At 53.2% G+C, this 13201-nt stretch overlaps 1 protein-coding gene across 1 annotated transcript; it reads left to right on the forward strand.

Annotated features, from left to right (window-relative positions):
* The first annotated feature begins 127 nt into the window (after nucleotides 1–127).
* On the forward strand, nucleotides 128–11732 carry RAB34 (RAB34, member RAS oncogene family). Its single transcript, XM_081319583.1, has 11 exons — nucleotides 128–195; nucleotides 3297–3399; nucleotides 3656–3747; nucleotides 5515–5580; nucleotides 6070–6171; nucleotides 6287–6351; nucleotides 6956–7007; nucleotides 8022–8103; nucleotides 9107–9197; nucleotides 10349–10456; nucleotides 11549–11732. Exons 2-11 carry the CDS (start codon nucleotides 3346–3348, stop codon nucleotides 11614–11616), a joined length of 780 nt encoding a protein of 259 aa, XP_081175709.1. The 5' UTR covers nucleotides 128–195; nucleotides 3297–3345; the 3' UTR covers nucleotides 11617–11732.
* The last annotated feature ends 1469 nt before the right edge of the window (nucleotides 11733–13201 follow it).

Here is a 13201-nt window from a genome sequence, read left to right on the forward strand (position 1 = left end):
GGTGACTTCATCTGCTTTTCAAACTCTGAAAGTCCCGTTTGGTCCCTGGGAACCGGTGGAACGACCTGCCTGCAGAAGTTGTGGCTGCTCCGTCCCGGGAGGTTTTTAAGCTTTGTCTGGAATGGTGTGGTTTCCTGCCCGAACAGGGGGTTGGACTAGAGGACCTCCAAGGTCCCTTCCGGCTTTTTTGCTCAGGTAGTCCCAGTGGCGTAGCGTGGGTTGTCAGCACCCGGGGCAAGGCAAGTAATTTGCGCCCCCTAACCTGTGGATTTTAGCACTCGAGTCTCTTCCACTAGCTCAGGAATTCTGGGAGTTGAAGTCCATGAGTCATAAAAGAGCCAAGGTTGCCTACCTCTGAGTTAGGTTCAAGGCGAAAAAGGGTCTCTGGAGAAGAGGGAAAATGCTAGTTTAAAACTGAAACAAGGCAACTTTAAGGTGCCTCAGCTGTGATTTAGGATGAGACAAAGAGAGGACATGGCGTTGAAAATGGTTAATGGGGCATGTTTGTTCCACTCTTAGTGGACGTCAGGATAAACCCCACGAGAGAATGACCTTACAACAGATGTGAATAGGCTTGGACTACGCTTGTAGATTGAGTGCATACATCACATGGAGCGATGATGGGCTTCATCAAGATTTATGATCCCACAATTGGCTAGTTTTCGCCATCTTGTCCTAAACCCTGGATACCAACCACGGTTTATGGCTTAGCATGTGGCGTGGGGTTGACCCAACATGTTAGGCGACAAACAATGACTTCCAACTTACAATGCCTCAGCTTCCCAAGGTTATTCCAAAGCCGGAAAAGCCAACCAACCCACCCTGCAGCTTTGCCTGCTTAGGCTGAACCCCAGGAATTCATACTTGCTGCGGCGCCCGACCTATTTTCTGCCCAGACGCTGCTTATCCAAGCCAAGCCGCCTCCTTCTCTTTGGCACCTCACCCCAAAGATTCGCCGGCCTGGCTGGAAACTCTCGCTGCTGGCGACGTGTGTCGGGGGGGGGGGGGGGGGGGCGGTCCCGATCGCCTCCTGCAGGGGGAACCGAGTGGCCGCAGAGAGTCAATACAGCAGGAGGAGGAGGAGGAGCAGCAGCAGCAAGCAGCCGCAGGTGCGGCGGCTGCAGTTGTTACCTGACTGCCAGTCAGTCTGGCGTAAGGGAATTGAGCTTTACCTGTTGGTTTAGCATCCTGCCAGCAAAAGTTTCAGTCATTCAAAGTCAGCGGACCAGGCTGGGTGCCGAAGACTTAGGAGCAGACAGAAGGGAGAAAGTTGGGAACTTTAACTGAGTTTCCGAGTGAGGTACTATCATTCCTTCTCTTTGTACCTTTATCCACATCCATAACAATAAGAGAGTTGGAAGGGACCTTGGAGGTCTTCTAGTCCAACCCCCTGCTCAAGCAGGAGACCCTATACAATTTGAGTAGTCTCCTCTTAAAAACTTCCAGTGATGGAGCAGCCACGATTTCTGGTGGCAAGCTGTTCCACTGGTTAATTAATTGTTCTCACTGTCAGGAAGTTTCTCCTTAATTCCAGGATGTTTCTCTCCTTGATTAGTTTCCATCTATTGTTTCTTGTCCTGCCTTCTGGTGCTTTGGATGTATAAGTTCACACACACACACACACACCATTCTTTGCTGTCATGTCACCCCAATGATACGTTTGGTTTGCCATTAGGGTGCTGTGTGAATGTGGTCTTTAAATAAACCGCTGTTTATTAAATAAAACAGTTTTTTTTTAAAAAAAAAACAAACCCCCTTTAAATAAAAGGGAAAGTCTGTAGCTTGGGAGTTTGGAGAGAGAAATGTTTTGACACAGTTAATGTGTGTTTCTGTGACGTTCACGAAGCCCCGGTTGAATGACATGAAACGAATCCCAGTTTATGGCCAATTTGGGGAAGGCGGCATCTGAGCGCTCGTTTTCCCCGCACCGGGTCCGGTCAAATTCACACACTCTTGAGCCAATCGAACGCATCCTTGTCTTTTAATCCGGTTCGCGCTCCAGAAACTGAGATTGAAGGCAGAAGAGTTCAAGCTTTTAATGGGGGGGGGCGAGGGCTGCTTTTCTGCATTCCAGCAGGACAGGATTTATTTTTTTTTATTTTTTTTTTAAAAAGCGCCTTTTGCAGAACAGAGACAGCACGGGCGCGCCCACAAACACACACGCACACGCACACGCACCCGACCACGTCCTCTCGCCCCCAAAGTCTGCATGCACGGTTGGATCGGCAACCTGCTGACGCAGCTTTCGTTCCGGAGAGACGCTGCAGCGATCCTCCCCCCGCGGGAAATCCACCCTCTTTCAAGCCCCGCCGCGCCCCCCCCCCGCCTTTGGCAACCCCGGGAGCGCCTTGGGAGAGCCTCCGCAGCGGAGCCCCGGGCTTGCAGGAGGGCCGCGCTCTGTGCACGCTCAGGAGCCGCCTTCTCCTTTGCGGGGGGGGGAGGAGGGAGAGAAGGCTTCCGTCCAGCGCCGGAGCGAAGGCGGAGCGGCCCGAAGGAGGAGTCACGCTGTGTGGTTGTGTGTTTGTGTGTGTGTGGCGCGCCGTGGGGCGTCAGGCCCTTCCCGGCTGGGGCTCCGGTGCCTCCGCCCTGCCGGATCCCGGCGCCGTCGAGTGCGCCCCCCCCCAGATGTTGCGCCCGGTGCGGCCGGCCCCCCCTGCACCCCCCACGCTACGCCACTGGGTAGTCCTTACAAGCACAACGGAGCCCAAAATTAGTGTTGTTAAGTGAGACGTTTGTTAGCTGAGTTTTGCCCCGTTTTACAACCTACCTTCCCATGCTTGTTAAGTGAATCAGTGCAGTTGTTAAGATTTCGCAGCCACTCTGGGGAAGGGGGCTGTCTGTCTCTGCCCCCCACCCCCATTTTCTACCATGTAGGATCCTCACAGAAGATCTTTCTCTGGAGGAGGGGCCAGTGGGTGACTGTGTAGATGAAGGAAAACCAAACTGCTGGCTGGGAATTCTGGGACTTGAAGTCTGCGAGTCTTAAAGTGGCTGGGGAATTCTGGGACTTGAAGTCCGCGAGTCTTAAAGTGGCTGGGGAATTCTGGAAGTCCGCGAGTCTTAAAGTGGCTGGGGAATTCTGGGACTTGAAGTCCGCGAGTCTTAAAGTGGCTGGGGAATTCTGGGACTTGAAGTCCGCGAGTCTTAAAGTGGCTGGGGAATTCTGGGACTTGAAGTCCGCGAGTCTTAAAGTGGCTGGGGAATTCTGGGACTTTGAAGTCCACGAGTCTTACAAGTTGTCAAGGCTGGACACCGCCGGTTTAGCTCGTCAGTGCCCCCCATTTCTGTGTTCCCAGGTGAGACCCTCGGAGATCTGCGGAGACCCCTCCATCTGGGACCCCAGCAATGAACATCCTGGCCCCCGTGCGGAGGGACCGGGTCATTGGTGAGCTGCCCCAAGTAAGATGTGCGGCACTGAATTTGGGGGGGGCTCAGGGCTGGGGGACCCTGCATGCGCCCCTGTGATCCGCCGGTGCCAAATCTTGGGGTGCACGGCCGTTCTCGCCTGTGTGGGTTAGCTGAATTGCTCAGAGTAGAAAAGGCCGTTGAAGGGTCTGCTCTGGCCCCCCTCCCTCCCTGGGACGCTGCCTTCTCTGGGGCCAGGCGCTCTGTTCATGGGCAGAGGCCCTGGGCTGATTGCCCCTCTGCCTTCCAGTGTTTCACCAAAGAGGCCGCTCTCCACAGCAGGGCCTCCTTCCATCCCAAAGTGGTGGGCACGTGCCAGGCTCAACGGACGGGCACCGTGGGGTAAGTACCGCTAGGCGCCCCCCCCACTTGGAAGGAGAAAGGGGGAGGAAGGCTGGGGGGGGAGGGGCTGCTGCAGAGCTTAAAAAAACAGGAGGGGAGGTTGCAGGCTGGGCTGGTTCACTTTGAAGGGGGCTGCTTCGCTTTGGGGGGGCTGCTTCGCTTTGAGGGGGGCCGTGAGCTGCTTCCTCTTCTCACTCCCCAAGACCCCCTTGATTGGAGGTCCAGGGGCGGTGGGGGGGGTTGTATAGTGCAGGAATGCAGCTGGGGGGGAGGGCAAGGCAGGACCCTTCCAGCCCCCCCCCTCGCCCCCCCCCCCGCTCAGGTTTCCTTTGCTTGAAAGGGGCCTGCTGGGAGGAGTGGGCAGTTCTCTCCCCCCCCTGCTCCAGGCCAGGGGGCGGCAGCCAGGATTGGCCCTGACCAGGCTGGACCCCCAACTGGCCTCTGCTGCCCTGCCCCCCAGCTGCATTTGCTAAGTTGCATTTCTGGACATAAACCAGTTGGGGGGTGGGATTCCCTGGGTCTGGAGGCTCTGAGGCTCGGGTTTCCTTCCTTCCTCCCTCCCTCCCTCCCTCCCTCCTTCCTTCCTGTGAGATGGTCTCATGAGGTCGATGTTCCTTAAGGTGCTTCCAAGTAAAAGGCATCACGCAGGAATGCGATCATTCAAAGCTTTATTTAAGGATAAAGTAAATAGAAGAAGTTCCCTGGCATGGAGGCCTCCATGCCTGGATTGCAAGCTAGCAGAAGAGAGAACAAAGAGCAAGCAAGCATAGCATAGCTGGACTAGACTAGAAGTAGACTAGGACAAAGAGCAGCCCCTCGTGCAGAGGTATTTATGGGGGGTCTCAGCCCCTCCCTTACCATAAAACTCTCTCCAATGGGGCTGCAGGGGCCGGGGACCCCTGACCCACCAGTGGGAGCAAAGAAGCCTCTTTGCTCCCATCTGATGACCTTTTTTGGGGAACTGCCAATGGCTGGCACAAAACATCTAACACTTCCTTCCCTCCTTTCTTCCTTTCTTTCTTTCTCTCTCTCTCTCTCTCGCTCTCTCTCCTTCCTTCCTTCCTCCCGTCTTTCTTTCTTTCTTTCTTTCTTTCTTTCTTTCTTTCTTTCTTTCTTTCTTTCTTTCTTTCTTTCTTTCTTTCTTTCTTTCTTTCTTTCTTTCTTTCTTTCTTTCTTTCTTTCTCTCTCTCCTTCTTTCCTTCCTTCCTTCCTCCCGCCTTTCTTTCTTTCTTTCTTTCTTTCTTTCTTTCTTTCTTTCTTTCTTTCTTTCTTTCTTTCTTTCTTTCTTTCTTTCTTTTTCTTTCTTTCTTTCTTTCTTTCTTTCTTTCTTTCTTTCTTTCTTTCTTTCTTTCTTTCTTTCTTTCTCTCTCTCTCTCTCCTTCCTTCCTCCCATCTTTCTTTCTTCCTTTCTTTCTCTCTCTCCCTCCCTCCTTCCTTCCTCCTTCCTTTCTTTCTTTCTTCCTTTCTTTCTCTCTCTCTCTCTCCCTGTCCCTCCCTCCCGTCTTTCTTTCTTTCTTTCTTTCTTTCTTTCTTTCTTTCTTTCTTTCTTTCTTTCTTTCTTTCTTTCTTTCTTTCTTTCTTTCTTTCTTTCTTTCTTTCTTCTCTCTCTCTCTCTCTCTCTCTCTCTCTCTCTCTCTCTCTCTCTCTCTCTCTCTCCTTGCTCATCAAAATCTTTCTCCCATCTCAACTTCTTTCTAAATCTCAACTCTCTGGATTATCCAGGTAGGGCCTGTTTCCACCTGCTTCATCCCTTTTTCTTCCTGCCAGGTTTAAAATCTCCAAGATCATCGTGGTGGGGGACCTGTCGGTGGGGAAAACATGCTTGATCAATCGGTAAGGATGATGATGATGACGTGGGGGGGAGGACGTGGGGGCTTCCATCCCCCAAGAGTTTGGGGTGAGCCAATGAAAAAATCTGTCGTGGCGCAGGGTTGGGTGGGTGGGGGTCCGGTTTTCAATTGAATGAGACCCCTGAGTACCAGCCTTCAAACTTGGGCGCTTGTGGACTTCAACTCCCAGAATTCCTCAGCCAGCATGAGGAATTCTGGGAGTTGAAGTCTGGAAATCCTAGAGTGGCCACATTTGGAGACCCCTGCCCTTGAGGATTCCTCCGGCTGCAAGTGGGCTGTTAGAGAGGCACAAGCTGGCCACACAACCAGCGACGGTACTATCATCCGCCCTGAGCAGGGGGTTGGACTAGATGACCTCGGGGGGAGCCCTTCTAGCTGCAGCCTGCTCCCTTTCCAGCTTGCAGAGGCTAGGAGGGCGACTTTCCTCACGCGGGTCCCTGTTTCGAATTCCACCTCCTTTCTTCACCTCCAGATTTTGCAAAGACACCTTTGACAAGAATTACAAGGCCACCATCGGGGTGGACTTTGAGATGGAGCGGTTCGAGGTTCTGGGGGTCCCCTTCAGCCTCCAGCTGTGAGTATCCCACGTGGCCTCGCCCACTCCAGACCCCCACCCCGGCCTCGTCCCCTACGCCCCCCCCCTCCCTGTTTTAGCCACCCTCCGACTGGCTGTGCTTGCTCCTTGTCAGGTGGGACACGGCTGGCCAGGAGCGCTTCAAGTGCATCGCCTCCACTTACTATCGGGGAGCACAAGGTGAGGGTGCAGGACGGGGGGGCTTTGGGGAGGGGTCCGCCCTCCCAGGCCAGCCTGGGCCTCCCTTCTGGTCTTTTCTCTGGTTTCCAAGATGGAAACCGTTTCATTGAACAACCGTGCCACTAACTTAATGACTGTGGCGGTTCGCTGAACAACTCCGGCAAGGACGGTCGTAAAACAGGGCTGAAGCTCACTTAACGACATGTTGCGCTTAGCACAGGGGAGGCCTGAAGCCCCCCTCCCCAGAAGAGCCTGCCGGACTGCAGTTGCCCTTGGGTCTTGAAGGGGGGGCTCTCTTGGGGAGGGGATCTCTGTAGGAAAGGTCTTGTGCCCCCCAGGATCAAGTGTCCTTCCTGGGTGGGGAAGGGGGAGATTGGAGCCCCTTGCCACGGTGTAGAGGGGGGGAAGGCTAATTCCTTGGGGGGGCCTGTTCTGACTCCCCCCAACACCCAGGGGGGGGTTTGATATGCACCAGCCTTTTTCTGCCTCTCCCGGGATTTGCAGAGCAGGAGAAAAAAGGGGAGGGTCTGGATGGGGGCCCCCTCCTCTCAGGGCGCTGAGCCTCCTGTTCTGTGTCCCCCCCAAAAAAAACCTCTGTTTGCAGCCATCATTATCGTCTTTGATTTGAATGACGTGGCATCGCTGGACCACACCAGGTGAGCAGGAGCCCCCCCAACCCTGTGAGTTACAAGAGGGTCTGAGGGGGTTCGCCCTCCTCCCTTTTTCCTTCCTTCCTTTCTCCCTCCCTCCTCCCTTCCTTTTTTTCTTTCCTTCCTCCCTTCCTTCCTCCCTTCCTCCCTTCCCTTTCCTTTCTCATCTTCCTTCCTTCCCTACCTCCTTCCCTTCTTTCTTTCCTTCCTCCCTTCCTTTCTCATCTTTCTTCCTTCTTCCCTCCCTTTTTCCTTCCTTCCTTTCTCATCTTTCTTCCTTCCTTCCTTCCTTCCTTCCTTCCTTCCTTCCTTCCTTCCTTCCCTTTCCTTTCTCATCTTCCTTCTTTCCTTCCCTCCCTCCCTTCTTTCTTTCCTTTCCTTTCTCATCTTTCTTCCTTCCTCCCTTCCTTCCTTCCTCCCTTCCTTTCTCATCTTTCTTCCTTCCTTCCTTCCTTCCTCATCTTCCTTCCTTCCTTCCTTCCTTCCTCATCTTCCTTCCTTCCTTCCTTCCTTCCTCATCTTCCTTCCTTCCTTCCTTCCTTCCTTCCTTCCTTCCTTCCTTCCTTCCTTCCTTCCTCATCTTCCTTCCTTCCTTCCTTCCTTCCTTCCTTCCTTCCTTCCTTCCTTCCTTCCTTCCTTCCTTCCTTCCTCCCTCCCTCCCTCCCTCCCTCCCTCCCTTCCTTCCTCCCTTCCCTTCCCTTCCCTTCCCTTCCCTTCCCTTCCCTTCCCTTCCCTTCCCTTCCTCATCTTTCCTCCCTCCCTCCCTCCCTCTTTCCCCGGCACTCAGCCGAAGCCCCCAGGGAACCTTCCTTTGGGGGAGGGGAAGACTCCCAGTCTCTCTTCATCCAGCCTCTCCAGGGGTCTTTGGGGACCCGACCTGCTGGGGTCTTGCAGGATGGAGAAGCACCCCCCCAACTCCCAAACTGCCCATTTGGGAAGGCAGCGCAGCAGCTTCCAACTCAGAGAAATGGGGGGGGAGCCGGGGAGACTTTGGGGTGACTTTGCCCCCTCACTTCCCAGGCAGTGGCTGGTCGATGCCCTGAAGGAGAACGACCCGTCCAGCGTCCTGCTCTTCCTGGTGGGCACCAAGAAGGACCTCAGCGTGAGTGGGGGGGGGCAGGAGGGGAGGGGGGGCAGAAGGGCAGGAGACGCCCAGGCGGCCTCCGGACTGGACGACCCTTCGCTTCAGATTACGACCGTGAATTTGAGTCCTGCCTAAGATGGGAGACTTTGGGCCAGTACCTCTCTCAGTCCAGCCCACCTTGCAGGGTTGTTGTTTTGGATAAAATAGGAGGGGAATCAGATAGGTTTGCTGCTTTGAGTTACTGTAAAACACCATAAAGGAAGGGGATAGAGATAAATACGTTAATTCGAGGGGTGTCGAAGAACAGACATGCAATTTTGTGACACTTATTTAGGTTGCTTTACAGGACCAGCATTTCCTGATCTAGGGATTTTCCACATGTGTCTTCCGGCCAGACAGGAATTCTGGGAAGTGAGGTCCACATGGGTGGAGGGCACCAAAGCCCCCAAGAGGACGGGCACTGCAGCAGGACCAGGTCAGGGGTGGGCCACGATGGTAACTTGACGACCTGTAGACTTCAAGTGGCTGGCTCAGGAATTCTGGGACTTGAAGTCCACAGGTCGTCGAATTTGCCAGGAATTCTGGGAGTTGAAGTCCACAGGTCATCAAATTGCCAGGAATTCTGGGACTTGAAGTCCACAGGTCGTCGAATTTGCCAGGAATTCTGGGAGTTGAAGTCCACAGGTCATCAAATTGCCAGGAATTCTGGGAGTTGAAGTCCACAGGTCATCAAATTGCCAGAAATTCTGGGACTTGAAATCCACAGGTCATCAAATTGCCAGGAATTCTGGGAGTTGAAGTCCACAGGTCATCAAATTGCCAGGAATTCTGGGACTTGAAATCCACAGGTCATCAAATTGCCAGGAATTCTGGGAGTTGAAGTCCACAGGTGGTCAAATTGCCATCCTTGCCCAGCCCTGACCCAAGTGTTGGTTACCTGTGTGATCTGCTCCCATGTTTCACACCCCCTCCCCACCGGGTGCCCCCTGCTGCCCCCCTGAGCCATCCTTTTTCTCCATAGACACCCGCACAGTACAACCTTGTAGAGCGGGACGCCCGGAAGGTGGCGAAGGAGATGAAGGCTGAATACTGGGCCGTCTCCTCACTCACAGGTAAGCCACACCTGCTTCCCACATCTGTGTCTGCATTGCTTGGGGCCCCCTCTGCCCCTCTGGGGGCTGGCAGGGATGGGCCCAACATTATCCTGGGTGCGAATCCCTTTTGCCAGTCCTGCTATCATATCTCTCTCCCTCCCTCCCTCCCTCCCCACCTCTCTCACATTCCTGCATACTTACCTGTCTAGCTATCCACCTATCATGTCTGTCTATCTGCCTGTCTATCTATCTTATCTATTTATCTCTCTCTCTCTCTCTCTCTCTCTCTCTCTCTCTCTCTCTCTCTCTCTCTCTCTCTCTCTCTGTGTGTGTGTGTGTGTGTGTGTGTGTGTGTGTGTGTGTGTGTGTGTATCGGCCTAACCGAAGGCCATCCACAGGCAGTAGTCACAACAGTGACAGCTCATATTTGTGTAAATTTTAGATTGCTAACAAAGAATTAAAGGGAGACTGATATGCATTTCAAACTTATTTGTTTTCATCAGTCAGCCATACCCTTCTGAGATTCGAACCTGGGCTGATTGCACATTAGGCAGTTGTTTTAACCTCTAGGCCACAAGCTCTATCTCACTTTGTTAGCTGAGAAGCAAGGGAGATATGTGTTAAATGCTTGTTAACTATTTAGATTACCTTGCTAGGCCCCCAAACATATATATATATATATATATATATATATATATATATAGATAGATAGATAGATAGATAGATAGATAGATAGATAGATAGATAGATAGATAGATAGAGGGAGAGAGAGAGAGAGAGAGAGAGAGAGAGAGAGAGTATACTGTGTGTATATGTATGTGTATATATTTTTTCTGTCTATATGTATCTATTATCTCTCTCTCTCTCTATCTATCTATCCTCCCTCTCTCTCATGTCTCTATGTCTGTCTCTCTCTCTCTCATCTATTCTTTCTCTCACATCTGTCTACCTGTCTGTCTATCTACCTATCCACCATCCTCTTTCTCTCTCCCTCCCCTTCTCTCCTATCCCCCCCCATCTCGCCCACAGGCCCGGCCTCTCCCTGTCTCTCCCCCCCCCCCCCCCGGCTGCTGTGCAGGTGGGTGGGCGGTCTGCCTCTGCCCGGCCAGGGGTGGGGAAGGCCGAGCTGCCCGTCCTGATCCCGCCACGCCTCTCCGTCTTCCCTCCAGGCGAAAATGTGCGGGAGTTTTTCTTCCGTCTGGCCGCGCTCACCTTCGAAGGGAGTGTGCTGGCCGAGCTGGAGAAGAGCAACGCTCGCCGGATTGGGGACGTTGTGCGTAAGTGGCCCTGGGCTGGCGGAGACCTGGGGGGGGGTGTCCCGGGTTGGGGGCTATAAACAGACTGTGGGCAGCAAAAGGTTTAGATGGCAGCTATGATGGTGCAATGGAAGTTTCCCCCGTGATTTTTATATCTTCATGCACATAAATTTGGTACTTTTTTTTAACCTTTGTGTAAACCGCCTGGAGTTGTTTTATTGGGGAGACGGGTGGCGTATAAATTTAATAAATAATCTGGAATTTCAACTGCACCCCCATCTCACCCTTTTTTTCTAACCATACTTGGGTTTGAGATTCAGATTTAGATTCAGAATCTGAATAACAAAGAGTTGGAAGGGACCTTATAAGGTCATCTAGTCTAACCCCACCCAAGCAGGAGATCCTATACCATTTCTGACAGGTGGCAGTCCCGTCTCTTCTTGAAAGCTTCCAGGGATGAAGCTCCCTCAACATCTGAAGTCAACTTCTGTTCCGTCGCTTGATTGCTCTCACCGTCAGGAAATTCTGTCCCGCTGGCTTTGCAGTCCCCTCTGTGAATCGGTGCTCAGCCCCAATCATCCTGCAAACGTTCTCGGCCTCTTGACCTATCCATGTGGCCATTGGCATCCTCATAAGGACTAGAAACTTAATATTAAAAAAAACAAAGCCTGTTCTTTCCTCCCACCACCCCAGAGCTGAGATAACCAGCAGTCACAGGGTGGGCAAAGCATTTTAGCAAGATAGTTGAACAGACCCCCAATTGGAGTTAAGTTAAACTGTCATGGTGGGGGGGGGGCGGGGCGGATGAAGGGCCAATGGGGCTCCCAGACCTGAAGGTTAAAAAGGGTTTTATCACCCCTAGAGGGACTTTTTCAGTGGCTCTTTGCTGCCCTCTGGTGGTGATGTGCAATTGGGCAGCCCAGACCTGGCTAGAAGTGAGATGGCTTCAAACCCAGCCCTTGTCTACAGACAGCAAAAGCCCCCTCCCCACGTGCCTGGGAGCTGAAGTCCACAAGCCATAAGAGGGCCAAGTTGGAAGACCCCTGTTCTAGGGCAAAGGGGGGGGGCAGGTGGGCTGTGGGATGCCAGCCTACGACTCTGCTCCTTTTGCAGGGATTCATGGGGACGAGCGAGACCTGTACATGACGGAGAAGAAGAAACGGACCAAATGCTGCGCGTGACGGAGCGCCCCTGAACAGCCCCCCCCCTCGCTCCCCGCATTTGCACTGGACTCTTTTCTAGACCAAAGGAAGCCCCCTCCCCATTTCTGACACAGGAGAAGCAGGCGCCCCCCCCCCCCCAAATCTCCCTGACGCTGCCAGACCAAAGATTTGCTTGCAGACCATAGATGTCCAAGCTTGGCCGCTTTGAGACTTGTGGACTTCAACTCCCAGAATTCCCCGGTCCTCACAGCTGGCTGTGGAATTTTGGGAGTTGAAGTCCACAGTTGAAGTCCACAAGTCTTCAAAGGCTGTGGAATTATGGGAGTGGAAGTCCACAAGTCTTAAAGGTCACTGGGGAATTATGGGAGTTGAAGTCCACGAGTCTTCCAGATGGCTGGGGAATTATGGGAGTTGAAGTCCACAAGTCTTCCAGATGGCTGGGGAATTATGGGAGTGGAAGTCCACAAGTCTTAAAGTTGGCTGTGGAATTATGGGAGTGGAAGTCCACAAGTCTTAAAGTTGACTGGGGAATTATGGGAGTTGAAAGTCCACAAGTCTTCCAGATGGCTGGGGAATTATGGGAGTTGAAGTCCACAAGTCTTCCAGATAGCTGGGGAATTATGGGAGTGGAAGTCCACAAGTCTTAAAGTTGGCTGGGGAATTATGGGAGTTGAAGTCCACAAGTCTTCCAGATGGCTGGGGAATTATGGGAGTGGAAGTCCACAAGTCTTCCAGATTCCTGGGGAATTATGGGAATTGAAGTCTAGAAGTCTTAAAGTTGCCGGCTTGGACAACCTGCTGTAGAGCATCTCCTCCTGTACGTTTCCTGTCTTCAGACTCACCACTGCCTTCACTTGCCAGGGCTGTGCATGCTCACCTTTGAGACCCCCCCACCCCACCCCAAGTGACCGCCGGAGCCCCCCAGCCTTGCTCAGACTGTGCCGGCCGCTTCTTGCTGACCGAAGAAGAAACAACTTTGTCTATGGAGATTCTCAAACACCTTTGTTGGTTTTTCTACCTGGCTGGTGCTTTTTTGCGTCTGTTGGGCTGAGCTGGCGGGGGGGGGGCTTCATCCTTGGGTATCGATCCCAGAGACCCTGCAGGACCAGGAGTCAAAGGGGTTGTGTGAAAAGGAAGACGCTTTTCATGGCCACCGGTGGTCAGTCCAAAGGGGGGGTGTTTGCTTCAGCCTGCTTGGACCCTGGGTGCCCTTCAGGGGCCCGGATGGGACCCCACCCCTGGCTTGGTTGGCTGGGAAATGGATCCCCCCCATTGGGAGGGCATTGCCCCCCCCCAGGTGTGCTAAAATACGGCAGAGAGTTTTGCCCACTGAAACCCGGAGTGCTGTAAGAGCTCCAGCTGCCTTTGGTCCAGCTGGGGGGAGGGGCAGGAGTGACCCCCCCCCACTCCTTGGAGGACACAGTTTGTCTCCTCACCCCACAAGAACTGCAACAAGAAGCAGGGGATCCCCGATTGCACCTCCTTTTTCCTGCGATTCTCCTGAAGTGGGTCCTGTCATAGGCGATGTAGCATCAAGGTAGGCAGTGGAGTCACTTGGGGGGGGCAGTCCAGGCTAAGGGGGAGGAAATCCCCCCCCCCGGCA

This window comes from Vipera berus, assembly GCF_964194415.1.
Source record: "Vipera berus genome assembly, chromosome: 1".
Taxonomy (NCBI): domain Eukaryota; kingdom Metazoa; phylum Chordata; class Lepidosauria; order Squamata; family Viperidae; genus Vipera; species Vipera berus.

Coding starts and splice junctions, on each gene's coding strand:
- RAB34 (XM_081319583.1), top strand. CDS start 3,346: ATGAACATCCTGGCCCCCGTGCGGAGGGACCGGGTCATTGGTGAGCTG. Junction 5,581..6,069: donor AAAACATGCTTGATCAATCG/GTAAGGATGATG, acceptor CTTCACCTCCAG/ATTTTGCAAAGACACCTTTG. Junction 8,104..9,106: donor GCACCAAGAAGGACCTCAGC/GTGAGTGGGGGG, acceptor TTTTCTCCATAG/ACACCCGCACAGTACAACCT.